This window comes from Aphelocoma coerulescens, chromosome 2, assembly GCF_041296385.1.
Source record: "Aphelocoma coerulescens isolate FSJ_1873_10779 chromosome 2, UR_Acoe_1.0, whole genome shotgun sequence".
Classification (NCBI taxonomy): Eukaryota; Metazoa; Chordata; class Aves; order Passeriformes; family Corvidae; genus Aphelocoma; species Aphelocoma coerulescens.
Window position 1 is genome coordinate 7071220 of NC_091015.1, and position 27155 is coordinate 7098374.

General features: G+C 42.2%; 1 protein-coding gene across 1 annotated transcript in view; it reads left to right on the forward strand.

Annotated features, from left to right (window-relative positions):
- DPP6 (dipeptidyl peptidase like 6) overlaps positions 1 to 27155 on the forward strand; it is a 543541-nt gene continuing 516386 nt past the window's right edge. Inside the window, exon 1 of the mRNA XM_069006390.1 lies at positions 1 to 235. Coding sequence (XP_068862491.1) covers positions 179 to 235 — 57 coding nt within the window. The 5' untranslated portion in view covers positions 1 to 178. The remainder of the gene's footprint in view (positions 236 to 27155) is intronic.

Below are 27155 nucleotides of genomic sequence, written 5' to 3' on the forward strand. Positions count from 1 at the left end.
AACGAGCAGACCCCGGCGGACGGGGGCAGAGTCGCGGTGCGGGTGAGAATCGCGGTGCGGGGGAGAATCGCGGTGCGGGGAGACGCCGTCCTGCCCTGCCTGCTGCCATCCCCCCTCCGCCGCTCCTTGGAGAGTCGTGCCCGAAGCCCAACTTTCCAGCCCGCCCGCCGGCCCCAGCATGAACCAGACGGCCGGGGTGAGCAACCACGTCCGCTGCTCCGGCAAGGGCTCCAAGGTAAGAGCGGCCGGGGGTCCGCCCCGCGGGGAGCGGGGCTCGCTGGGGTGCGTGGCGGCGGGGATACCTGGTCCCCCCTCCTCGGCTCCCGCTCCCCAAACCTATAGCTGAGAGCGTGTCCCCCCGGCCCCGGGAAGCAGCCTCTGCGCTCCCCGCTAGCCCATCGCTTGGCGAAGTTCAGCATCTCTCCCCGGCTCCCGCCGCCGCCCGGGGCGTGGAGCCGCCTCCCCGCAGGGCGCTGGGGCACGGATGGCTCTGCATGGCTCTCCGTCCCTCCGCGCAGGGGTGACCCCTTCGGGCTGCGACCCGGGCGGGTGTTGGACCGGGCGCTCAGGGTGCTGTAGCCTCACAGCATCAAGTGCTGGAACGGTCGGAACTCATGCACCTCATGCTTCAAACGGGATAAAATGCTTTGAAGGTAAGGGCTTGTGGTGGAGTGGAACGTGGGATCAGGTACAGCTTTATCTACTGCTTTTACTTCTTGCCACGGTGTGTTTGCATAGCCAGCATTGAAAATAAATAGCTGAGATTAAACACGTTATTGTGCACTCTGCTGAATTCAATCGAAATGTAACTGGGTGCTTGCACCTCATCCAGGTCAAATTTGCATTAATGTTTTTATGTAGTGACGAACATAGCCCTTACACCTACACAACTACTTTATGTTGCAGAGTATCAGTGCTCTAAAGGCAGATGCATGTGCCCTCTTACAGACAATTCTGCTGATGTTGTTCTTCTGCAACTCTTTGAAGTGTTTCTCTCCGTATTTGTGTTTCTCTGTTATGGGGTGGACACACCACCTCCCCAAGATTTCACATACTTTTTGGGGCTAGTATTTGGTAGAGAGATATGATTCTATAATACTTAATGGGATGCACCCTAAAGAAATGCAAAATTTACCTTTCACTGGAAGTGGTGCTGTGCTAACTTTTTTAAATTTTATTTTGCCTTCTAACATTGGCATCCTGTTCCATCCTCTAGACTTGGTGTTGCGGTGTTGAGATCCTGGTGCTGCTGCTGCTCACCTGGTTGTATACTTCATGTCTAGTTAGTGCAGACCTGACTCTACAAACTCTCAGGCACACAGATTTACTTCGTACCTCCCCTTCTGTGAAGTTAATACAGTTGTTCCTCCTTTTCTCATATAGTGTTTTTAGGATTAAACCCACTAGTCATAAGGCTATGTGAGTATTAAAAGATGCAACATGATGAGGGCTGCGGAAGTAAACAAACAGATTAGATGAGTCTGCTGAAATTATTTACTTGGCTCCATGACTAATCATATATTTGAAGTTGAACCCATACCTAAGCTCTTTGCATAATTCAAGAGCCTTAAATTAAAGGTCCCCTGGATCTTGTCTGTAATTTCAATGCTGGGCCTCCTTCCTTTGCACTTTCTGGTTTTCTTTGAGTTTTGGGTTGAACAGCTAAGGTTATTGCATATCAGTAATAATTTATTCTATCAAGCTGCTGACCTAATACTTTAATGCAGAAGAGAGATTGGACTCAAATGTGTATATTCTTAGCACATGATAATTGATACATTTTTATTTGCCTTGAAGGCATTTTCGTCTCATTTTCAAATGCTGTAGGATGTGGATATTTTTTCCACAAGAAATAAATACAATTTTTTCAAGTCATAAGTTTGAAATTATTGATGATTTCAGGATTTAATTAAAACACAGAAAGCTCCGTGCATGACTGATTTAGTTTCAAGGAAACCTTGCAGAGTTCAGAAATGAGAGTTTATCAAATGGGGCTGAAAAGTCAAGTAACTGATTGGTAAGAGGTCTCTGATGGAGTAGACAAGAGGCAGAATAGCCAAGTTTTTTGTGACTCTGACTTCTAAAGCATAGAAATTAGAAGTGCTGGTGAGATGTTTAATACCTGTGTTTCATTTGTTTGGAGTTTTTTTCTGAACAACAAACAAACAAACAAAACCTCAATGATAAACAAAACACAGAACCACAAACAGGATTTGTCTGACTTTTCTAATCTCCTAACTTTTGAACTCGCAGCCAATTTTAACCAAAATTGACAGAATAAGAGTAATGTTGTGTCAGCTTGCTACAAGTGTCATGGAAATCTGTTGTTTAATAGAGAAGGACTATTTAATACCTGAATAGAGGAAGAAGAAGGGAGAAATCTATCCCACCCTGTCCCAGCACCTCAGTCAGCACATGGCTGTTGCTACAACAGCATCTGCCCTTCATAGGCTGTGAAAAGATTGGGAGGGAATGAGAGAAAGGAAAAAGCACAGAAGGAACTTCCAGAAGAACTGAAAGTTTGTGGAGGCAAAGAGGCAGCAGTGGGTGAGGGCTGGGGTCTTCCCAAGGGGGAGTGTGTTGAGCAAATAATTAATCATAAATAAAACACTTTGTTTTCACAGCTGAATAAACAACCTGTTAGGGTTTTTTTCCTCCCCCAAAAAAGTTGTTAGGATGTGTCAACTCAAATGCCAACTCACTGAGGTAAGGTCACTCTTCTTCCTGGCTTCTTCTGAGTTTCCCTCTTGCTAGGCAATGAGCACTTAGACTTCACATTTCTTTTGCAAGATTTACAGCTTTGCTCAGTTGTGGTGAGCAAGGGAGGTAGCATTTTAAAGGAGGGATACAATTAAAGCCCTTAAGTAGATGGGCTTGTTTGTAATTCCAAACTCTAGTAATGCATGCCCACTAAAAGGTGTATATATTTTTAACATTTCTATGTAATGGTTTTTAGCTGTTTCTAACCAAGAGCTAGAAGCTCTAAGCCACTCATGAGTGCTATTGAAATACTGATTTATTGTCTAGAGAGAACTATTTTTGAGAAATAGTTTGTGTACATACAGCTTCTAATGCTCTTTTTTCCTGCCTGTGACTAATCCCTTTGCCTTTCCTAAGACAATTTGTGGGAGGAAGGCAAGAGGATTCACCCCAATGCTGTAATGAAAAGCTATGTCACAGGAAGATTTCTGATGTGTTGGGGTGGTTGGGGTGGTGAGCAGCCCGAGTCTGTACAAAACCCACCCACCCCTTTTGTGTGGGCTGGGAGCAGGCTTTGACTCTGGTTAAGGAAGTGCACTTTACTGCAAAGTCACTCAGATCCTGCCAGAAGAATTTGGGGGTCAGTTCCAAGCTGTCACATTTTGACAGATTTCTTGAAGCAATTAATGAGTACTAAGTCCATATGGGGACTCAGGCTTTTCAACAGTGCATGTTGCAGCTTCTGGCTTTTGGCTTTTATTCAGCAGCCCAAAGCCCCACACCAGCCAATACAAGACACAGAAATTGTGTCTTGAATTTCGCTTCTTTTCTTAAATTAATACCAAGGAAGACACTGTGAGAAGGCACTTTGTTTCTTGTTGGGGCTCCCAAATTCATCTGTCTTCAGGAAGGAAAATCAACAGAAATCATTTGGGGTAACTTCTTTCTTTAGAAACTATACTTGGGGTCCTTCATCTGAGGACCATCCCTGTCCTCACCCAGTGAGAAAGGAAGTGTCCCATGGAGCAGGATCTGTGGATCTGGTGTCCTTCTAAGTGTTGATGAGGACTCAGAGACCCATCAGCTTCCATTCTTTTAGGGACTCTTGTACCCAGCAGGAGACAGGCTGCTCCACAGCAGGAGCCCTCCCTTCTCTCCTTTTGGAGAAGGGCCAGAGCAGAGTTCAGGGCTGTTCTTTGGAGTCGGTAAGATGGAAACTCACAGTGCCTCCTGGGGAGAGGGGGATGCACTGTCTCTTTATTTTAGATGAAAATGCCTTTAGCCAAACCATTGGTTGACATGCACAATTTAGAGGGTACAGTCTAAACCCCCAGATCTGTGCAGTAACCTCAGCAGCACATCAGGACGTTGTTTGGCACAACCCTGCTGCTATTCAGCCTCTTCCAACTTCTCTCTGACTGTATTTTTGAACAATTGCAGCAGTTTTAGCTGTTTTGTGTGGAGCTCAGTCTTGGACATTGTCAGTGCATGCCTTCTGGATCAGGTCTCCCTAATCCGATCCCCATTGTCCCATGAGATGTCAGTCCAGCTCCTTTGCCATCCTCATATGCAGCTTATGGCACCACTGATGAATACCCAAACTGATTATGTGTTTGGAGGGTTGATTATGTGTTTATTAGACATTTGTATCTTTATTTTGTGGAGCTAGGCTTTAACCTCTTCCTGATTCCAATCCTCATGTGTGGATGGGAGACAAGTGTTTTCCTGCCTCAACAGCAGGGATGAGAATCCCTCAGGCTGTATAGTAAAATGAAACAAAACTGAGAAAATGGGGCTTGTTTCCATCATGGATTTTGTTGGTGTCAACACACGACACACATTTTGGACTGTAAAACATACTAAAAAACCAATTTTTCCTCTCTCGGTGCTGTTTACGTAAGCATTAAAAAAAGCTTGCTGAAACAAAGTTAGGACATCCACCTGAATAACTGTAACCTCACTTTTAATCAGCAACAATGAGTGCTCAAGGATAACAGCAAATCATTTGGACAGATTATTTTTTTTCTTTCCTTTGAAAGGAGAAACAATTGTCTGAATTAGCAGTATTGCTATGTAAGAATGTGGGTATGAAAACAACTCAATGTGGTAATGTAATGTGTTTGTTAAAGTAAAGTACACTCAATTAAGCTGAATGGAAAATGCAGTTATGATTGTACCCCTGGTTTTCTCTCTCTCATTGTTTTCAAAAGAACAAATTTAACCTAGGAGAAAAACAAACTGCTGATGTAGGGTGTTCTGGCTGCCCTGATCTAAAGGGATGGTGCAACTTTTGTACAGCTGTGGGCAAGAGGTCCATAATGTCCTTTTAACAGATTGTGAGGGAGTTTGTTTTTATAGTTTATTCCTTAAACGATCAATAAGAGATTATTGCATCTACACTGGGTAAATCTAATTGTCTTCTCTTTTACATGAACTATTCCCCTCATATGAATTCCAATGATTTCAATTGAATTACTGCTTATTTATGTTGGTTTAATTGCAGAAAGATTCAATACCTCCAAAGTTATGGAAGCAGTAGAGGCACAGCATTTCTAGGACTCTTGGATGCAGAAAATTAAGATAAGGAAGTTGTGCTGGCTCCTCTGTGTTACTGCTGAAGTGGAAACAAGTTCAGCTTTACTTGCACATTGTATTTTACTGTGAGTGGTAAGTTACCCTGCATGGGCACAGCTAAGCAGTGCGTTTTTGAGTTGCCCAATTTTAGTGCTCTAGTGGGAATTCAAGGTTGACTTCCACACCTAATAAGTATTAAAGTAGGACTTGATGTAGCTACCAGGATGTTAAAACATGATCAGTCAGCTACCTCCAAAATCCAGCCTTACTCAGAGGGCAGTGGCTTAGAAATTACACTTCCAACTCAAAACGTCAACCTTCCTGAGTAGTCTAATATAGCACTGCATGAGAGACACAGACAAGATCAGTGCCCCATCCTGCTGGATGTTGTGACCCCACACAGACAGAAATGGCTTGGCCTTCAGTGTGTCTATGGTTTAAGCTGACAATAAGGAGCAAAAAGCTGGGAGAATGGGAGAATTACTCTGGTTTTGCAGGCAGTGAAGTGCCAGGAGTAAGCCACCAAACCTACCAAGCATAAGAGAATAATAACAATCTCAAATTCTGTGAGAATTTCAGACTAGGTAGAGATTACAGACTGAAGTTTGAGCTTTTCTGCCATAGAAAAAAAGGCAATGCTAATCATTGTCCATTTAAGAGCCAGCAGGCTCATCAGCATGTGTTCCCCATATCCCACCAGCTTATCCCTCTCTGTGAAGCATGTTATCCCTTGCCCAGGGTAGGTGTCAGCAGGAAAAATCTGTGGGCAAAGAAGGGAGAGAAAACTGTACACTTGGGTCCTCTGTCCACTAGGGAGCCAGGTATTATTTTGGCTCCTGAAGGAACAAGGTTTCATTTTGTACATGAAGTGGAACTATGTAGTGTTGATTTAGTTCTTTCCCCTGTACCAATTTGTGTAGATCCTCTATCTTCTACATCCTTTGGGAGGAACTTCCACAGAGCTGCAGAGGCAAAACCCATCAAGACTTCAAGTGGTGAACTCTAAATCAAGAAGACATGCCAAGGAACTTAGGGGAAAGTGTTTGAAATTGGTTTTTATTACATTCTTTGACTTTCTTGTAAACTGTAAGTTTTAGTGAACACTATCTGGAACAGGCACTGAATTTAGTGAGAGAAGTTCTGCTTCTGTTGATGTAAATGGAAAGATTATTTTAGAAATGTCTATGGCCTTAAGCAACCCAGCCCTAAGGATTTTAGGAGCAACAGTTGTGGGAACTTCTTGGTTTGATCTTGTTATTATTTCAGACAGTGAAATCTGCTTTCTCTATAATTCTACCTGTAAACCTGATGGCTTTTGGCAGTTAATTCAGCCATGTTCCCTTGAGTGCTTCCTGGGACTGTCTGAGTGTCAGCTGTCTTATAAAGGTCCACTTAGCAGGATATTTGGCAAGAAGAATAATGGTGGGTCAGGACCAGAAATTTCAGAGGAAGGCTCAAACGCCCCTTTGAAGGATAGGAAGCCAAAGGGAGATGGCCAGGCTAATGCTGTAAGCGTCCTGAGTGATCAAAAAACCTCCTGGCAGGGGTTGTGCTTTCCCTGACTGAAGGGAATCTCACCACAGGATGCAACCTGAGGAACAGCAGGCTCCTCTAGCCCTGGTGTTGAGGTAGCATCCTGTTGAGGATATTTTGGGTGATGGGGAGCCAAAGGAGCTGTGATTTTTGTAGCCCTGAGCAAATATGCACCAGCAAGGGTGTACTTTGCCTACAACAGCTGTTATTTTAAGGGTCTGGAGAAAGACCCTTCCTCCCCCATTAAATATTTGCCTGGAGCATTACAGAAGGGCTGTGTGGAGCTCAAGGGGTTCCCAGCAGTGCGTGGGATTTCGTGCTCCATATCCCTGCAGTGTCCTCAGGCACAGGAAGCCCTGAATCTGATGAGTTCTGGGCATCAGTGGTGACAGAACCATCCCTGTGTATTTGTGGGTGCTGCTCTGCCACTGTTTTTCATCTTTAATGAGAGCTGAACACACCATAAAATTTTATTGGGTGTTTATGCTAACAAAATTAACTAACAGTTGGTGCTTTATAAATGCAGCCAGAGCTCTGAGCTCTATAACTGGGAATCTGCAATGGCTTTTTAACTGGTGTAGGACAGAGCAAATGTGTGAGTGCCAATGTCATTTAACAGCAAACAACTTTATATTAACTTTTTATTGACCAGAACTGATTAATTGAAATTTCCAAAATAAACCTTAGCATGATATGTGCTTAAACAAAATCGGATTTTCAGACGTTAGATAGCTGGAAGCTCTGTCAAAATTGTGGTGTTAATTTATAATACCAAGACCAATGGGCTGATAATCAAAATAAACTAGCTTAGCCACTTCAATACTTCAATGCTTAAATGAAATAATAGGAAGAAGATTTATTCTAGCATTTTGATTATTGTGTTTCCCAATAAAATAGATATAATATCATGCTGTGAATGCTGTATGGATTACTCGAGACCACAATTTCAATGGGAGTACAAAGAACCTCTAGGCTACAGAAAAAAAAAAAGAAAAGGGATTATCTTCAGACTCAAATTCTTTCTCAGTAGAATGGAATTGACTTATTTCTATATCAGCACTGTTAAGTAAACCTAGGAAAGTGATTTGCTTTCATTCATTTATTTATTTAGCGCTTTTCTTTATTTTCATGCAGTTTGCCCATGCCTAGTCTGGAGAGTTTGATGTTTATGATCTTTGCATTATACCAGGACATTTTATGCTGCTTTTAAAATAAGCAGATTGACATGCTGGAATTTTAAATTTTTTAAAATTTTTCTTATCAATGAAATAGTTTGATTATCAGGTAGCACTGATTTACCATGTATTTAGGTATAGTCAAGGATAATTTGCATTTCATGGCACTTACACAAATAAAGTTTGGCTAAAACACTTGAGGGGAATGTCCTGATCTATGGATTAAGCCCTGAGTTACATTGGGACAGTGCCTGAGTGGTTTAGGCTTTACATTGTCATGTATTTGTAGGTTCTGGCTGATTTTGAAGGCCAGACACTGCTGCCATCAAGAAAACTTCTCTAATCTGCTTTTAACCTCCCAGTGTAAGCATGATCTTGGGGATGTGATGTGAACTCACAGCAGTCAACAGTAGTTGCACCTCATTGAGACTGGGAAAATGGTTCTGCTCACGCTTTAGTTTTTTATTGGTGAAAGTAAGGATGAGCACTTCCCTTGCATGGTCTGTGAGCTCTTTGGTGGAGGAGGATAACTTGGTAACCCACTAAGTGGGGCTTCTATCTTTATTGTTGGCTTTATGTTACTGTGCTTAAAATCTGAGAATTTAACAAATTTTAGTGCCATTCATTCCTTGGAATGAAGGAAAAAAGGTAGAGGAGGGACAGAAATATAGTAGGTTGCACAGTCCCTGTTCCCTGTCATCCAAACCTTGCTCCAAAAGACAACCTGGGAGGGAATGCATGTACCCAAAAGACAGTAGTGTTGCAGGCATGTAGCACATGGAGGGTAAGCAGGGACCACATCAATTTTTCAGCTCACTTGAAAGGAAGGCTGTTAAAATGATAAGATCTTTGGTAATTTAAAAAGAGAGCATGTACAGCCCTCCTAGGTGTCATGTCTTCAATTAGGCAGAATAAAGTATGCTGCAGCAAAGTCAGGGCTTGTCCTTGGTGAGAGCCCTAGGGAGAAGCTTGGGGACTAACAAAGGTGGTGGGCACTGGACCCCTCTCAGCTCTGCTGGAAAATTGAAAAGGGGCAGGATGTCAACATTTTGAAACCAGCTCATTTTGTTATCTGCAGATGGCAAATTGGAATGCTAGGAAGAGGCTGAAATTATGGCAGACAGATGTGTGCTGCTGGTAATTTACTGCTACTCAGGGCAGCAGATACACCACAGAATTTCTTTTTTTTATTAGTAGTTTACACTTCTAGGCTCTTGACTTTCCCTTAACATCCCAGCCATCCTAGTGTTTGCAGATTTTTAGTGCAGTTTTATATTCAAGTCCAATTTTTCTAGATAATGACCTCACACAGAGCTTTTGCCACTACTTTAGCTGTTCTCCTAAATGGAGGATCAAAGAGTTTTTCACAGGTTACAAGTCCAGGAAAGGTCCAGCAGCAGGGACTAACATCAGTGTTATTTCTATTGCAGCACTCTGTAGGAATGCTAGTTGCATGTTGGGATTCGATTGAACAAGAGGATCTCCAACCAGACAGCAGAATACTGCTTCCTACATCAAAGAACTTAGATTTTAAATTTGTTCATTGCTTTATGGTCATCCCTCAAGCTTAGAACTTTATTCTTCCCCTTATATTCTTGGTTCTTAGCAGTGATTTCTGTGTGTGAGCTCGCTGATTGTCACAGGGCTTCTCTTACACTGGTTAGCACCTCTCAGGGCTGCACCTGGAGCCCACTGGGAGCAGGCAGTGAAACACATTTCCCTCGACACGCTGTGTTGCCTCACTGCCAGTCCTCCTGTCTGACCACCCGTTGCACAATTAATCTGCCAGCAGAGGCCACTGAAGTTTTTCAGTCACTTACTCCAGCTTTAGCCACTCTTTACTGTTAGAGATCTCTCCTCCAGCAGGTCAGGACTATCCTTTAATTTCCCAGGTCCTAATCTCTGCATGCTCTGTACCTTCACATTTTCTGACTCGTTCTGAATTTAATCACTTGAGTTATCTTGATATTGTTAGAATTCCCTAAGGCTGAAGCAGTATTGCAGAGCATATCTGTGCCCCGTCTGTATCTTTCAATCCCTCATTTAGGGTTCATTCCTGCTTCCTTCCTAGGCCTGCTCTGCTCCTACTGTTTTTGGGTGGGTGTTTTTTATGGCAGGGGAGGGCACCGAATACTCCACTTTACAAAGTTAATTTACTTTCAGTAAATAAAACCAGCTGGTTTTCCCTTACATTAAACAATAAGGGAAATTTGCTTGTATATATATAGTTTTTTTGTTAATCTGTGTGTATTTTTGCCTGTAAAGTGCATTTGTAGCACAAAAAATAATTTGCCTTGCTGGTTTGATCAGCTCAGGGGCACTAAGGGGCTGATTTAGACTGCAAAACAGGTATCTTTAATGGGCCCCTGAAAAGGTAGTGATGGCTCTTATGAAGGTAGTTCAAGCTGCCACTCAGAAGCTGCATCTAGCCATGCATGATCACAGTGAAAGTGATGAAAGTATTAGCCAAGGAAGGAGGGAGGAAAGAATTTGTTTATGAACCCTCAAACTCTTTAGTTATGGCAGTAATTTGTTGCTGGGTTTTTTTCTCTTTTATCCTTTTTTTTTTTAGAAAACTTCAGTGCTTTTTATGATTTTAATGGAAAGTGATCAATGCTGTTCACCATCACAGCATTATGATAAAAATGCTAAAACTATCTTTGACAGCAGAATATTGTAAGTGACCTCCAACAGTTAACCTTCCTCACATACTTTCTTGCTCTATCTTCATTATATTTTACAGCATATATTTTTCACCAGAGAAATTGTGATTGGCAGCTGATATGGACTAACTGAAAGATAGGGAGATTGTCTTTATTTTCTTTAAGCACAGGAAGGATATCCATGTCTAACTTCCAGTAATGCCAGCAGAAGCAACATCCTTAAATCTGTGTGCTGATGGAAGAATTGCCTCTGAAGCTTTCAGTGTAAAACATAAAATTTATTGAAGAATCCCTAATGAAGAGCGATAGTTCCTGGTGCTTAAAGTTTTAGTGATTGTACAAAAATGAGGCCTATTGCATGTTAAATTATAGTTTGTAGAGACATTACCACAAATTACTTATTCTTTCTTGAAAGATCCTTTCTTATCTCCTTGCTAGCATTTGTTAGATTTGGATTTTGATATGGACATCATTCAGAAAAAAAAATTAATATTTTTTTCAATGGAAATTGTCACTTTTATACTCTCATGCTTTGGAAATAGAAATTAAAAAGACTTAGGGAGCAAATTTCACAGTGGTCCTACCATTGTTGTTTCCAGACTTAGCAGTTTAACTAAGACTGTAACATTCATATGAAGACTGACTGTATTTACCTGAGAAGTAGCTGTTCTTTGCAGAGGCTGAAGTGCACAGATGCACCCAAATACTGCAGTAAAATAATAAAATGTAGGTTTTACCAGAGCAAAGCTGTATGCTTACATTGTGTGGTAGAAAAGGTATCTACTGTCCCATGTGTGGTTTCAAAGCCAGCATGCCTGATCCTGTCAACAGCACCATGGAGTTCAGGTGATAGTGTTTGCCAAAAACCAGGTATTTTTTGATGAGTGAGAAGGGTGTACTGGAGCATCACTGGAGGGAAACTTCCTTTCTGATGTGTAAATATGAACAAATCTTCACATTTTGGCTCCGTGTCTATGTGTGCTGTAATAGCACTCCTGAGCACCACTGTAACAGCATTTCTAACCATGAGAGTTCATGCATTTTTCAAGATTTCCAATTTCATTTAATAAAACAGCAACCAAAAAAAAAAAGTAAAAATGTTATAGCCAGTGCTGCTGCAGAGGTGAAAAAATGCCAAAGTGCTGCAAGGGAGTTGGCTTGAATGAGTCCTCAGAAAGATTGAAACTCTCTCTCTGCACTAATTGGGAAACCAGTGTAAGGTGATCCTTGAAGTATAGGACTCAGTTTAGGATTACAGCACCGATATTTAGACATTTATTTCTGCTCACATGTAATTTAGTGGCAGGATTTTTCTGCACTAGTGCTGTGTGAGATGCCACATATCCTTCCAGCTGTGTTCCACAGGGACATGAACTTACCACAGGTCCTGTGTTGTGTCTGCCAGCACCAACAGTGTGTCTTGGAGGTGCTGGGACATCTCAAATGATGCTAGATATCTTCATTTAGTCAGTGGAATTGGACAGGCAATACCTAAGCTCCCATTATAGTCAATGGGACATAGTAGTGTCTAGGGAGTGATGAAACTCACTGCAAGGTTGCTGTGGGCTGGCTGCTCCCTGACTTGCTGCTTATATTCCATTGATTTCCTTTGACTAGATCCCTGTTGACTCTAATAGGAGTTTAGACACCTGGTACTCATATAAACACCTGAATGTAGACATCCTAATCTCAAATTGCATCCCTCTTGTAGCATCAGCCTCGTCTACTGTGTTACTAGTTGTCAGTGTGGGTAAGAAAAGTGGGAAGAATTATGCTATTAAATTCTTGCCTGCCAGTTCCCAAGATCCAGGATGTTTCTTGTGTGTCCAGATGGATGGCTGAATACCAGAGTGTAATCAGCAAACCTGAGAGTGATTTATCTATAAAAATACAAGGCACAGCAGTCAGAGCTTGGGGAAAAAAGAGTGGGTCTATTTTCCTAAAATCCGGTCTCGGAAAAGCTTTGTTTATTCTGATCAGGGTAATTGTGGTAGCAGACTTAGATTTATGTCTGCATTTCAATCTTGATGAATCCTTGGAGAGGCAGCCTGTTGTCTGGACCAACAGAAAAAGGATGCTCACATGAATTTGAAGATACCAGTTCTTTTGAAATAGGCAAATAAGGATTGCAAAAATGCTGATATCAGTGCACAGAAGATTTATGAATCTCTACGTGGAGCAGAAGGCAGAAATGGATAAAGCAGGCAAGGTTAAATCATGCTTTGTCTGTAATTGTGAGCATGATATCAATGTAGGTGTCTCTGACTGCTGGTTCCTTTGGGAACCCTGTCAAACATTAGCTAGTCACTTGTAACTCAGGCCATGCCTTATTTTTAAAAATTTTGCTCTAAATAAATTTAATCAATAATGAGATCTTGTGTTGAAAAATGCACTGCTTTCTGTTGGTACCATATTTTTTTTATTTTGCACAGCAGATTGCCCTCCCCTTACTGCTCCAAGAACTAAAGATGGGGTATTTACTCCAGTGTCCAAAGCCAAGGCTCATTCTCCACTCCCTTAAGATGGGTTAGATGCCACCATGGTGACAACTTCCCTTAGTCCTCTTGACATAACTTCAGTGGGCTTAATTCAGCACATGGCTGATGGTAAAGAAAAACCAGGCTATGTCAGAACTGCCAACAGCTCTTGTTATACCAACAGTCTTAGCCCTCTTAAATTCTAGCATTTAGTTTTACCCTGGTTCTTCAATATTTAGGCAAGAAGATCTAAAATATTTAGACCTCTGAAAGAGGCAAATGCTGGAAAGGTTATTTGGGGAGAAATATAGTTGGTTTAGTCTTTTTTTTCTGGTGGATGGCTCTGGCTTGTTACATTTAGAGGGCTTTTAAATTTAGTTGTTCTTTTTAAAGGTATATTTTTCCATTTAGAAATAACTTTATGGTCAAGTGACAGAAAAATTTGTAAAAATCTGTGGGGAAAACATCAAGTCCTAAGGGAAAACATACACACATTAGAAAGTAATTTTCAAAACTCGACCAGAACTTAGTGAACTGCGTTTTTGATGCATTATCCTCACAAGAGAGGAGATAAGGAGTGAAGAAGAAACAGTCATCAGCTAGGATATGTCTGTGGGCTCCATTGCTGTAATGTTTTAGCTCCTCAAAGCCTCTGTTGAGATTTGCTACAGATAACTACTGATTGCTGTAGATTGGATTGAATTACGTTAGATTAGTGTTACTCCAGTTTTACAGACAGTGGAACTGAGAAACAGGGACAGCAGGGACTGGATTTTCAAAGATATTTTTCACTTTTGTAGTTAGACATGACATTTGGTAGTGTCTGCACAGTTGTCTTCCACTACATGGGAGGTGGGAGCTCTTTGTAGGGTTTCCTTCTTCCATCTACCACCTCTCTGGGCGACCTGTGCCAGTGTCTCACCACACTCACAGTAAAGAATTTCTTTCAAATATTTAACCTGAATCTGCCCTCTTTCTGTTTAAAGCCATTACAGCTTATCCTATCACTACATGTCCTTGTAAAATGTTCCTCTGCAACTTTTCTGTAGTCTCCCTTTAGGCACTGGGAGGTGCCTAAACCTGAACTCCTGCGGGATAAATACAGAATACTCCTAATTGTTTATTATTTGTAAGGTCATGAGCCTGCAAAGGGGGTTTTCTGGCGTCTCCTGTTTCATCTGGTCAGGTCTGATGGCTTTCTGCATGACATGCCCATGATATGTATAAACACACAAATCCTTCACTTGGTTGGCAGCAAAACTTCTCTGTGACACTTAATTAGCTTCAATTTACAAAGCCCTGAAGAGAATTCCCAGAGAATCTCCCTTCTTTACTTTCTTCCCATGTTTGCTGCGTGCAGAGAGCAGGAGCAGGAGGCTGTGCAGTGATCCGAGTGTTTTGAGCTATGATTTTTTGCTGAATGCTAATTGGTACCTTTGCACAGAGGATCTCCATTCCCCAGCACTGTTAATGGTGGGGAAACAGAGATGCCTCTCTCGAGAGAAGCTCTGCGGTCTCCTCACTCAAACCCCGGTTTTTGTTTATTTGGACTCATACGTGCTGTGCTCATCACTCGATTGCTCTGCTGCTCCTTGAAATGCTTTGGTCATGAGATTTTGACTTTTTTTTTTTTCTCTTTGTAACTTCCCTACTTTCCCACTTCCTGCATGACATGAAGGAAAAAGGGTAGTGGAAGTTTTTGGAATACATGCATGCTTAATTTTCTGTAAGCTGACTTGTATCCTTCTGCCTTGCTGTGGCTTGAAGTGAATTTTAGATTTCCAGAGCAGTGATATAAACCATTAAAGAGTTTTGCTGTCTAACCAGGCACAGTGCTTCTACAAAGCTGACTCTTCCATCAGATAAAGATGAGAAAGAGATCAGACTGAGAAAATCACACTGTTTAGGAATGAAGAGCATGTTTTATTGATCCAGAACAAGGAGGCTGCAGTGCTGTACTGCTGGTGTGCATCATCTTCACTTGAGCACGGGTTTCACTCGTGGATTGATAGCCAGTAATAGCTGGCTGCCAGTTTAAGGTCATAGTGAAGGCCTGTGCTTGACAGCAAAATTTCAGAAGAAAATGTGAGTGTTACACGAGCAGTTAAAGCATATTTTGACCTTTGGGTATAGCTAAATATCACAAGGGAAATTGAGGAAAGCAGAGGGAACAGGGGTGGCTGTAAGGCTGTTCAAGCAGGCATTAGCTTCCAGCATCCCAAGAACACACTGCAGCAGGCAGAGATCAGCAGTGTTGGGCCAGCTGACCAACACTGTCACGATGCTGAAATGTCTGAGCTAGGCTGCAACACAAGGTACCAAACTCTGACATGCCATTCCCAGCAGAAAGCAACTCCTTCTTCTCCCCTGTGGGGTCACATTTGAGTCAAACCTCAAGGGAAAAGAGGAGCTGCAGCACTGTCTTTTTGCAGCCAGCATGGAACTTTTCAGCAGGGCTCTTTTACTCTTGGGGTGGCTGCTTGTAGTAGTTTGAAAACAAACCAGTGGGAGGCACCAACTCAGAATAACAGTTTAATGGGGAAATTAAAGAAAAGGAAAAACTAAAAGAAAACATTGGTTCAAACTGACAGAGTCAAGATACAACCTGACACCCTGTTAGGCAGGGCGGTGGTAGCAGTCTGGTGGAATGGTGGCTGCAGTCCTCTGAAGTGGTGATCCTGTAGAAAAAGGGTCTGCTCTTCCTCAGAAGGTCCAGTGGTGGCTGTGTAGCTTCTGTCCTCTGGAAATCCAGTGGAAGGGTTGTCTCTGGTGTTCAGCATCTCAGATTATATCCACGATGGGGTGCTTGGTTCCTCCCTCTGGGTGGAGCATCTCACAATGGGATGATGAGTCATGAGGCCAAGTGTTGATTAGGCTCATTAACAGAAGATAGTCCGGAGGGAGTTATCTCTGAGTCATGCAGCAGGACAATGATGGGCCATTAACAGCAAGATGGTCTGGGGGGAGGAGGCAAGGAAACACTGCCCCACCTGATTTCCACAGCTCATGAGGATGGTAATAGAATACACCTCAACCCAGGACACTGCTAAACATTACAAAGCCCTCATGGCACAGGGCGCCAGCCAGGGCACATCCACACATTTCAAGCTGAACAAGATGCCTCAGCTCTTCACCTTTCACAGCACCCCAGTGATGGACATCCCATTTCCCAGGGGATCAAGCCAAGAGATCCTCATATGCAAGTAGAGGCTGCTTCATGACATGCATTATTCATCAGTCTGTCCACCTTTTGTGCCACTTCAAAGGCTCCTTCTCTCTACCTGCTCTGAACAGGTCTTAAGCCTGGCTGAAAATCAGGACTGCAATTCTGTCCAATTTGGTTTTATCTTTTGGCAGCAGCATATTAATTACTTTGTCATGAACCCCAGATGTAATAATAAGTTGCATACGGAAATCTGTGCCTTTCTTTTCTTTAACTTCTGTAATTTTTGTTGTGTTATGGAGAAGTTACATGATTTTTTTTTTTCTCTAGGGAAAATAAACATTGTTGGTCCCAACTATTCCATTTTTGCCTGTCCCTTGATTTGTAGGCTGTGTTGCATTTTCATTTCAGTTTGTGCTGATCTGTTTAGCACTTGTGGTGGGTCTGCATGTTTTCAAGATGAGAACCAACAACAAGCTATCTTTTTTCTTTTATTCTCTTCAGTTTTTCAACTCAGATCTTGGCCTCTCTTAGGCAGGTTGAATAGCCAATACTTGTACCCATTGACTGCTGTCTTGGCCTCTGAGAGGTTTTTGTTTCCAACCTGAGATTCTCTCTGTGGAAGGACTGTTTCTAGAAAGGCTTTAGCCCCCAGTGGAAGAGGAATGAGGCCTTTTATTTGGCAAAGTTAGATACCTACATATCACTTTTTAAAAATCCTAACCAAAAGAGATATAGTAATTTCTTTGTTTAACAGTAGAATTTATTTAGATTTTTTTTTAAAGCTCCATTTTGTAAGAGGAAAGAATTTACCATGGCATCAATTTAATCTGCCCTTTTCCATCTGAAAATGCTCAAGTTGCAACCTCCTTGTTTTTCTGTAAATCTCTTTAAAGGTTCCTTTCACAGTGCACTGCAGAGGGAAAAAGAAAAGAGAAGACATGGAGAGATTTTACATGCTAAGGAGGCTACTTCAGACAGAGGCAATTAACTGGTGCTGTACAGCTCATACAAGAAAATCAGGAGATGTGAACTGAAGATCACTTTGAAAATGTGGTTAACAGGCAGAGCCTGAAAGCCTCCTGCAGCAGCAGTCTGGGCTGAGGTCACCAGGGTTTGATTCTGGGTCCTAAGCAGCTTCTCTACTGCAACCCAAGACGAGAATCTTGGTTACTTCTATTCTCAGATTGACAGGGATGGGATAATTTTGCTCCATGCTGGATGAAAGCAGCCCAGAAATCTCTTACATAAAGGTTGTCTGTGATTATTCTTGATTTTCTTTTTTTTATATCTCGCATATGGAGTAAGGTACTTCACTCATAAGAGAGAAGTAGTAATATGCTTACGGATATAAACCAACAATGTGATAAAGTTTGATTGTACAAAATTCAGTGGCAAGGTACACTTGATTATTTACTGCAGAGAGGACAGAGTCAAAGAACTGTCAGGGAAACCCTCCTGTTGACTCATGAGATTCAGAAGAGAATCCCTTGCATTTTATACTCCTCCTTAGAGTGGGGTTTAGATGCAACAAGATCCAGACTTAGTCCCAGACTTGGTCAATGGTTTATGTCTAAAGGATTATATGTGCCCAGTCAATCCTTTAAATCACTTAGCTAAGATTTTGTAGTCTAATTCCCAAGTCACCACCCAGTATCTGATGTGATAAGGATCCTCTTGGTCTCAAGGTGCAACCCTAACCGTGGTTCAAGTACTGATAGATAATAATCAGAGGACATTGTCCTCTTTACCTCATCTTAGAGAAATTTTGAGCTCCTCTGTTATTTGTCCTGGTGTATCTTTCCCTTTCCCTTTCCCTTTCCCTTTCCCTTTCCCTTTCCCTTTCCCTTTCCCTTTCCCTTTCCCTTTCCCTTTCCCTTTCCCTTTCCCCTCTCTCTCTCTCTCTTTCTTTCTCTCTCTCTCTCACTTTCTTTCTCTCTCTCTCTCACTTTCTTTCTCTCTCTCTCTCTCTCTCTTTCTTTCTCTCTTTCCTCCCTTCCCCTCTTTCTATCATTCTACTCTGTATTAAGTGTTGATTGCTGACAGATCCAGGTCCAGATCTGGTGATCTCAACAGCTACTTCTCTGAACCAAACCTGTATTCTTTGTTTCTATAGATGGAATTTGTGGGCTAAAGGCTGGGGGTTCAGTCACCTTTTGCAGGAACTAGTTTAGAGCATGTTTTATTCATGGCTTTATGTAGGTGTCATTCAGAATAGAAAAATTTCAGTGCCTGTTTGAAAGCTGCAGGAAGAAGTCAGGCATTGCAGCATTTGTAGCAGCGGCTGCCCATGCTTTAATGTGTCCAATGAAAGAACAGGGGTTCTGTGTCTCGGAAATAATGCAGTGCCTCAGCCTGTGACTCAGTGGTGGCTAAGGTGGCACAGATTTGCAGACAGAGCACTGACCAGTCTCAAAGCTTTTCTTGCAGCATTCCCTTGCTCTAAGCACACTGGCATGCTTGGAAGCTGCCCATGCCCCTGTCATGCTCAACAATCTAATGCAGTAATACCACTGAGAGGGTTTTTTTATCCTCACAACATTGAGAGAGAAACATTCAAGTCTCATACCATGGAATGCAGAAATGATTAATGGTGTCGTTGGATACAGCTCTTTTTTTGCTCATTCAAATTTTTTACATGAGGAACCAGGATATGTAAAAATCTATAAAGGATGAGGTTTCAATTCTGCACAGTTTTTGTGTCTGAGTCAACTTCTGAGACTGGAGCTGATAAAAAGTCCGAATTTATCTTTCCTCTAAAATTTTGTCAAAATTGGTATGATTGCATAAACAGAGCTGGTTTTCTCAATCAGGCTTTTCCTTGTGGAAATCTGTTCCAGTGGAAAACCTCTGGCAGATCTTGTTAGAGAACATAAGTATCCTAAAACTACTTTGACTGAGGAAGGAGGCAGTTGTCTGCTTGTGCATTGAAAGGAAAAAAAAAGAAAAATCCACAGCAACAGCAGGAACTGCTATTTTGAGACTTAACATCCATCCATCCATCCATCCATCCATCCATCCATCCATCCATCCATCCATCCATCCATCCATCCACATCTGTCTGGAGCTAACAAAGTATTACACAAAACAAGATTCAAGAAAAAACCAAAATACATCTATTGCCTGTGATGGAAAGCTGTAGGTGTGTGGCAGAGGCATATTCCAACTCAAAATGCAAAGCCTGCTATCAGGGAGCTGAATGTGCTGTCAGATAAAGAAAAAACACTGTAGAAGGCAGCACATTCATAGTAGCATTCAGAAAGATAATATGCTACAGATAAAAGACAAGCATCCTAATACAGAGAGAATTATACTTCCTTACAATGAATGTCTTTTCTAACAGCAATGAAGATCTTTTTTTTCTTGGCTCAATTTCGTTCTTTTCACTTGTTCATGTAAATACTATTTCTATCACAGTTAATTAAGCAGATTAGGGTTTGTGGGGTTTTGCCAGGTTCTATATTGTTTCTCCCAGAAGAAGTGGTCACTGGCTAAAAATTCTTCAGAGACTATCAAGTGTTGGCAGGAAAAAGTTGCTGGGGCCTCGAGTTAAAATGGAAATGTCACTGATTTGCTGCAGTAAAGAAGCAAGGATGCTTCTTCCCCAACACTGACATCCCAGATGTGCTCCCACATTACTTGAAATTCATGGAAATTAGATATTTATAGCACCATGCTCATTAATTCAAATAGAAATGGGTCCCAAATAGTAAGCAAATGTTTTCAATTTTCATGTGTTAAGCTGTAAGAGCCTATTCTTAGCTTATTCATTTCAGGTTGTGATCAAACTGGATTAAGATGTGTATTTATACATAGTTTGACACAGTGTTTGAAAGGGGGAAGGATAGTTATGTGATTTCCATGGCTATCAAAGTATTTGCTTGTAATTAACAACCAGAAGCATGAAAGGATTTGTTGCAGCAGGGATAAATCTTTAAATAATGCCAGCACGTTTCCCAAACCTCATCTCATACTGGCCTCTGTGGTTAAGGCAAATGAACAGGAATAGAGATGAACCAAAGAAAAATGTGATACTGGAAAGAGGCAAAAAATAACTATCTTTTGAGGAGATACCTGTCAGAGAATTGCTTTGTGTTTGAGTCACAGTAGCCTTGTATTTGAGATGTGTGCTAGACATCCCTACTGTTCATCATGCCCCAAAATAAACAACAGATAATGTGTGAAGCATGGAATCAGACATGCAAAGTGTTTTGCTCACAATCTCTTGGCAGATTAGTGGCAGAAGGTGGGGGAAAGGCTCGTAGAGCTTCAATTCCCACTGCTTAGAGAGCACTGGCTCTGCTCAGCAGCTCCTGCCTGGAAGGGTGCAGGCAGAGCCCCACCTGACTTTCCTTGGGGGGATTTTGATCCTGAGAGCTCTTGCCAGTGGATTTCTGGGAAGACCCAGGTCCCTCTAGCTGCTGCTGTTGGACTAAGAAATGGCTTGGAAAATTCAGCCCTGTTTTAGGAGATGTGCTTGTTAGGGGAGGTCTTACACACCTGACTGCTTCTTGTGGTAGGAGGTTGTGTGCCAGGAGGGGATTTTTTCCAGCTGATCATGAACTGCGGAGGAAAAAGTCCATCTGAGTGTGCAGAACAGATTTCCTCTGTGCTCTGGAGAAACACGGATGCTGCTACCTGGTGCAACTGAGGGGTCTGGCATGAACCAGGATGTCAGGGTCCTGCTTCAAGTCTCCAGTGTGCTAGGCAAGATGATGGCCATCACCTTAAATGAGTTCTGATCCCTTCTAGACCAAGTCTGTTAGCTCTCTGTCAACAGGAGACTGAATTATCTGTTGTGGCCCGAGATCTGGGTGCCAGCAGTTGTCTGGAAGTCCTGTTCCACTGCAGCACAACTTGTTCCTTTCCTGCCTGCACTCCCCATGTGAGAGCACTCTTCCAATTGCTACGCTGTAAGCTCCCAGCAACAGCATTTGGATTGAGTATTAATGGGACTGAATTAATTGTCCCTGGTATCCCCAAGCACCGTGCTCCCTTCTCTGCCACTGCTTCCCCTCTGTGGGGTCTCTCCTGCAATGCCTGGTCCTTATGGGGAGGCAGCAGGAGAAGGGTACGTGGTGTCCCCATGCAGAACAGCCTGCACGTTTCTGTTCACTGAGACTGATGGGCTGCCCTGACTCCAGCAGATTAAATGTGCCTGGGACAGTTCTCAGGCACTGAAGCCATCTGGCACATGCTGTCTGCATCTCCATTGCTGAACCTTGGAGCCTCCCCAGAAAGGATGACAACTGCTTTTTGCTCATGGGCCAGCACCTGTGTTAATTCCCAATGCACCCAGGAGTTTTTTGGAGGAGCACTGGTTGTCAAGGGCCAAAACCCTGCCTGTGACTGTGTTAACAATTTAACTTTGTACAGGCCTCAGTGCCAGTGCCCACAAATGGCCCTTGACCCTGGTTAGTTTATTAACAGAGACATGTGGCCTTTTCCCTTTTTATCTCTCAGGGGACCAGTCTCAGAGCCATGTCCAGTGCTCCTGGGTGCACAAGGGGCAGGAAGATGCCAGCGTATGTGAGGCCTTAGTGAAGAGAAACACCCTTCTTAAAATCATGCCATTTCCCAATTTCTCTATATGGCTCCAAGCTAGGACTAAAATCCAGAGGAAAACTTCTCCTGGAGTGTTTTACTGACTCTCACAAGTCAGTAAGCAGTTTCATGGCCTCTTTAGAGAATGGCAAAATGAAAGGACTGAAAATGAGCACTCTTGTCCCAAAGGCACCTGGGCTTATTTTCCGTGTCTTTTCAAGGTAACCATTCTGTTACTTAGATGTTGGAGGCACTTGGGCAAAGCTTCTTCTTTAAAGACCCATGAATGGATAGACTGTGTGTCAAAATGCAATTTAAAAAGGCACATAATAAAAACAATATCATTCCATAACTCTCAGTACCATTAAGCTAGTCAGCAGGGGATGCAGAAGTCACCCAGGAAAGAAAAAGCAAGATAATTTTTCAGAAGAACATAGGCTGCTAAATTACTTTGCAGCTTCCAAGCATCTGGGGAGAAAAATAAAGTACATTCATCCCTGCTTGAACTGATGAATAGAAACTGCAGAAAAGACTGGGTTTTTGTATTGCTGGTCTGCATGTTAATTCAGAGCCTGGAGCTGGTGGATTCTGCTTCGACTGAGCATAGTTAGCAGAGAGTACGTGCTGAGAACTTGCCTCTGTGATACAGTGTGAATAATTTCATTCTGTTGGAAGTGGTTTCTCAATGGCCTGTACAGAGAGGAAGATCTCTGGTCTGGTTTTCTGGGATAATGAGGTGTTATGTGACCACAACGTGTGTGCAAGTGCACAATTGCTTCTGCTTCTCTCCAGTAGCTTTTTGATTCAACCCACCAGTATCAGCTAGATGTGATGAAAGGTCTGACAAGCTTCATGAAAATCAATGGCTTCATAAAGGAGAGAGACTCTTTTTATGCCTCCACCATATTAAAGAGTGCGGTATGGATTTACTCACTGGAGACACTGTACAAAGGAGAAATAGGAATGCTCTAGCCAAGGAAGAAGCGTCAGCAGGAGCTGATACCTTGTTAGACATCAGAGAATCTCACCATGAGCCATGGAAGATGAGACTTCAGTAGTTCCATTGCCCAAGGAGCCAATATTTTCCCCTCCATTAGTTTCCTTCTGCTCTTCCAGACAGGGATGTAATGTTCTTTTAACATTGAGCTATGAGTAACTAACAAATAAAGAAGATAAGGCATCCTTCTTAAGACTTCTGGAAAGCAGTCCAGCAGAGAAATTGCTAGCAAAGAGACTGCCATCTAGACCATGCTGCCTTCCACCACAATGTTGTGGTGAAGCATCAGGGGTCCACATCTTCCTTTGAACTTGTGGGCATTCTTGCTGCAAGGAAAGTTTGCTTCCTTTTGTGGGTGAGGAGCAGCTATTAACTGTGAGGATTGGCTGTGCCATGGCAGGGTTATGGACCTTTTGGAACACAGCCTGTCACTCATGCCCTCAAGACCAGCAGATTAAAGAGAAGTGTGTAGTTTTTAGCAGTTTTTTCTTATTTTACGGTGAGCAGGTAATTTGTAATGTTTCATGAGTTGCTGTGAGGGGTGGGATTCCTGGGGCAAGTGACCCCTGTACAAAGCCCCAGGTCTGTGAGGCTTGTGGTGACCCAAAGGAGGCTGAGCTAACACCCACTAAGGACTCCAGTGACAGCACAAGTGGCAGGGGAATGAAAGCTGTTTCAGTAGAAGAAGTTGGGCAGAAAAAAAAGTTATATTTGGGTCCAGACTTTACATCCTTCAGTGCCTTCCAGTAGTACTGTTGTGTGTGCAAGAATTATAAGAGAAACAGCAATGAGAACAGCTAACAAGCAGTTAGAGCCATCATCACAAGATGTGAATGTACATTTACCCACATACATCTTCAAACAAGGACTTACTTTCTTCCTTTGCATGAGAGGAGCCCCATGTAAGCATCCATGAAACTATTTCATTATCATCCTTTATCATCCTTCAAATTATGTCTCTTTTTGCTCCTTACCATCCTTCATTCCTTTCCCTGTTTCTCTCCTGTCTGTCTGTCCATGTCTCTGTGCTGTTTCCTCTCTGAAATTTGAGACCTGCTGCACAGGCTCTTTCTGTTCTTTACATAGCACATTGCACAATGAGTCAGAGTCCATTGTAATGGAAATATTGTATTACTTTTATAATAATCATACTTTACACACACACACACACATACATTTACTCATTTGTTTTTAAATTAAAAGGGGAATGGGGACTTTCTGACATTTTGATAAAGAATATCCTAGGTAGAGTTGCTTGTGGGTTTTTGTTTTATTTTGTGGTAATTTTTTTGCCAACTACAAGGGACTTTATCCAGAATTTTATAGTCTTTTTCATTTTCCTTGAGCTTGGTTGGAGTTTGGCTGGCACTTTATCAGTTACTAAGTCCTGTTCCTGCCCTATTTCTTGAATCTTTTTTAGCATTTGCACGATTTTTGGCAGTAACCTTCTCAACCACATCCAAATTGTAGAATCCTCTCCCACTTCCAACAGGTAGCTTGGTTAACAGCAGCAGCATTTTACTCTTGGTGTACAAACCTTCTCTTTGCCACAGGGAGTTGTGTGCTTGGGTTCATCCAACCTTGCTGACAAATTTAAGTGAGAAATCTGGTCCCCTCCAGGCTCCCTTTATAGTTGGTGATTTTTGATGGATGTGCCCAAAAGCAATTCTCCCCACCCAATATATGAAACATTCTTCACAAGCCTCTGTCTCAGAGCTTCCAGCCTTGGCCTAAACAGTGCCAGTGTTTGGCCACTGTGTTTCTTGTGCTGAAAAATGTTGCAGAGCACTCATATAATTCCTAATGGAAGATAGACTAGTGACTTAATGCAGTTTCAATTTCTAATATAATAAGAAATAAGGTAATGTGTTTTTTGCTTGATAGCTTGTGGTTTATGACTGAATTGATGCAGTTTATGTGGATAACTGTACACTTAACAAACTTAGACACAAGGTCAATACATCAACAAATAGGTGGGCAATGGGGACACAAGAGTTACAAATGAAGGCACACAACCTTTGGAGTCTTTGGAGTCACCTGAAGCATGGTGACAAAGGAAGTTGGTGAGAACCAACAGGCCAGGGCAGAGTCTGGCCAGCTGAAACAAGGCACTGATGATGGAGTGGAGTGGTTACAGTGTAGGACTGAAACTGCCTTGGCAGGAGGGCTGTACTTTGATCTCTTTTGGAAAGGCCATAGCTGAACTCCTCAAGGGAAACCATTCTGGGACACAGACTGTAGTTACAGGTATCTGCATTCTCAACTTCATGCCCTGAATAAAGAGCCAAAATTCAGGTGGGATGACTCTGGATAATTCTTTATCTTTTTGTACACATGAGAAAACTAAGAGCTGTATCCCATGACTTCTGCATGAAGCATCCATTCCATATTTTGCATCCAATATTTCTAAAACCTGATAGAGTATGTCTGGGGTGCAGGAGAGAGAGAATCTGCCAATATGTCTAGAGAAGTAATGTTTTACTGAAGTTATTCCATTGCTGTTTAATGCATTCTTTGTCATGTTACTCCAGGAAGGCAGGAAAGTCCTTTAACCTTTCTGCAGTTGGAAACCATGGCATGAAATTCTTTGTCCAACATATTTCAGGAGGCCTCTGATGGAAGGATCAAGGTCCAACACTCACTTCTGAATCTGTATAAGACGAGATCTCACTTGGGAATTTAACTGATGGGTTGTGACTATCTACAAAGGTGTATTACTTTTGACCAGGACACATTCAGCACTTTGAAATGGCTTCTGTTCTAACCTGAGGGAGATGGTGGACACAGGGATGGTTAGGAGGTGTTTGTGCAGTTCATTGATTTCAGAAAGGGGCAAGAATTTAATAACCAAACTTTGGGGCTGACAGACATAAGCAGAATTTTTTTGGTCAATAATACGCAATGCTCAGCCTCTGTCTTGCTGTTTGTCAGTTTCTCTTCCAAACTCTCTCTGTACTGAATAATTTAAATTTTGCAGGCTGGCTGTTCACTTTGTTTTGCTCTGCACTGCATTCTTTGAAAAGGCATGGGAGCTTTCCCCAATATGATAACAAAGACTAGGTATAATATACCCAGAGAGGTCTTATCACTTTCTTACAGTGTATAGCAATTACAGTAGTGCTTTTGATTTATGTTATATCCTCCTAGCAACCACACATTTTGTTTGCCGCCTTCATTTCAGCTGCATATTGAACTAACAGATTTGGGATTTTTTTACTCACAGTGAAAGACCTTAATATCTTAAACAGCTCCAAAACACTTTCCTGGTCTGCTAAAACTTCTCATTTTTATAATGTTTTTTTTCTTTTATTATTATTCCTTTTTTTTTTTCCTTTTCTCTAGACCTATTATTTTCTCCATTTTTGTATGAACTTTAAGCTTGACCACTTTATTGATTTAATTCCTGACTACATTTTTTAGATTTGGGGCATAGATATAGGTACTCTGTGTCTACTCCAAGTTGGTATTTGCAAAATTACCAACCCTATCTAAGTCTTCTGTGCAGAGTGAATGCTGGAACATGGGAAGTGTTTACTCCATCCACAACACTTCCACTGTTTGTGCTGCTATTGCACTTCTGTTCGGAATGCCTTCAAGGGAAAAAGCATTTTCCCCCTCCTGTTATCCACTGGGAAGAAAAGCACCATTCAGAAGAGCTCATTTCTGTTGAGTGGGTGCTAATTTATTATGGTGTTCTAAATTCATATATAAACAAGTGTTAATTTGAGAGCAGGTGGCTTTTATAGTGACAGAGCCATCTGTAGGGGACCAATTCTAATCTCATTTCTTTATTTCAGTTTCTATTTCTAGAGCACAGCTATCACTCACTCCATAGCCAATGTGTAGGCAGGTGGGGACAGCCACAGGGAGGACCCACTGGATGTTGAGATGCAGCTTGACTGTTGCTGATGAGCTGTTTCCTCATGTGAATTGCTCCAAAGGCATTTCTCCATAGTTAATTCTCATAGACTCAAACTTTAAGGCTCCATCCTGACAAAGCATGTCCAGAGAAGGGCAACAAAGCTGTGAAGGGTCTGGAGCAAAATTCTGGTGGGGAGTGGTTGGGGATGGGGGTGCTCAGCCTGGAGAAAAGGAGGCTCAGGGGGAACCTTATCACGCTCTACAACACCCTGAAAGAAGGATGTTATCAGGTATGGGTCGGCCTCTTCTCCCAAGTAATAAGGAACAGAGCAAGGGGAAATGACCTCAAGTTGTACCAGGATAGGTTTAGATAGGATAGCTGGAAATCTTCACTGAAAGGGTTGTCCAACACTGGGACAGGCTTGCCAGGGGAGAGGTGGAGTCACCATCCCTGGTGGTATTTAAAAG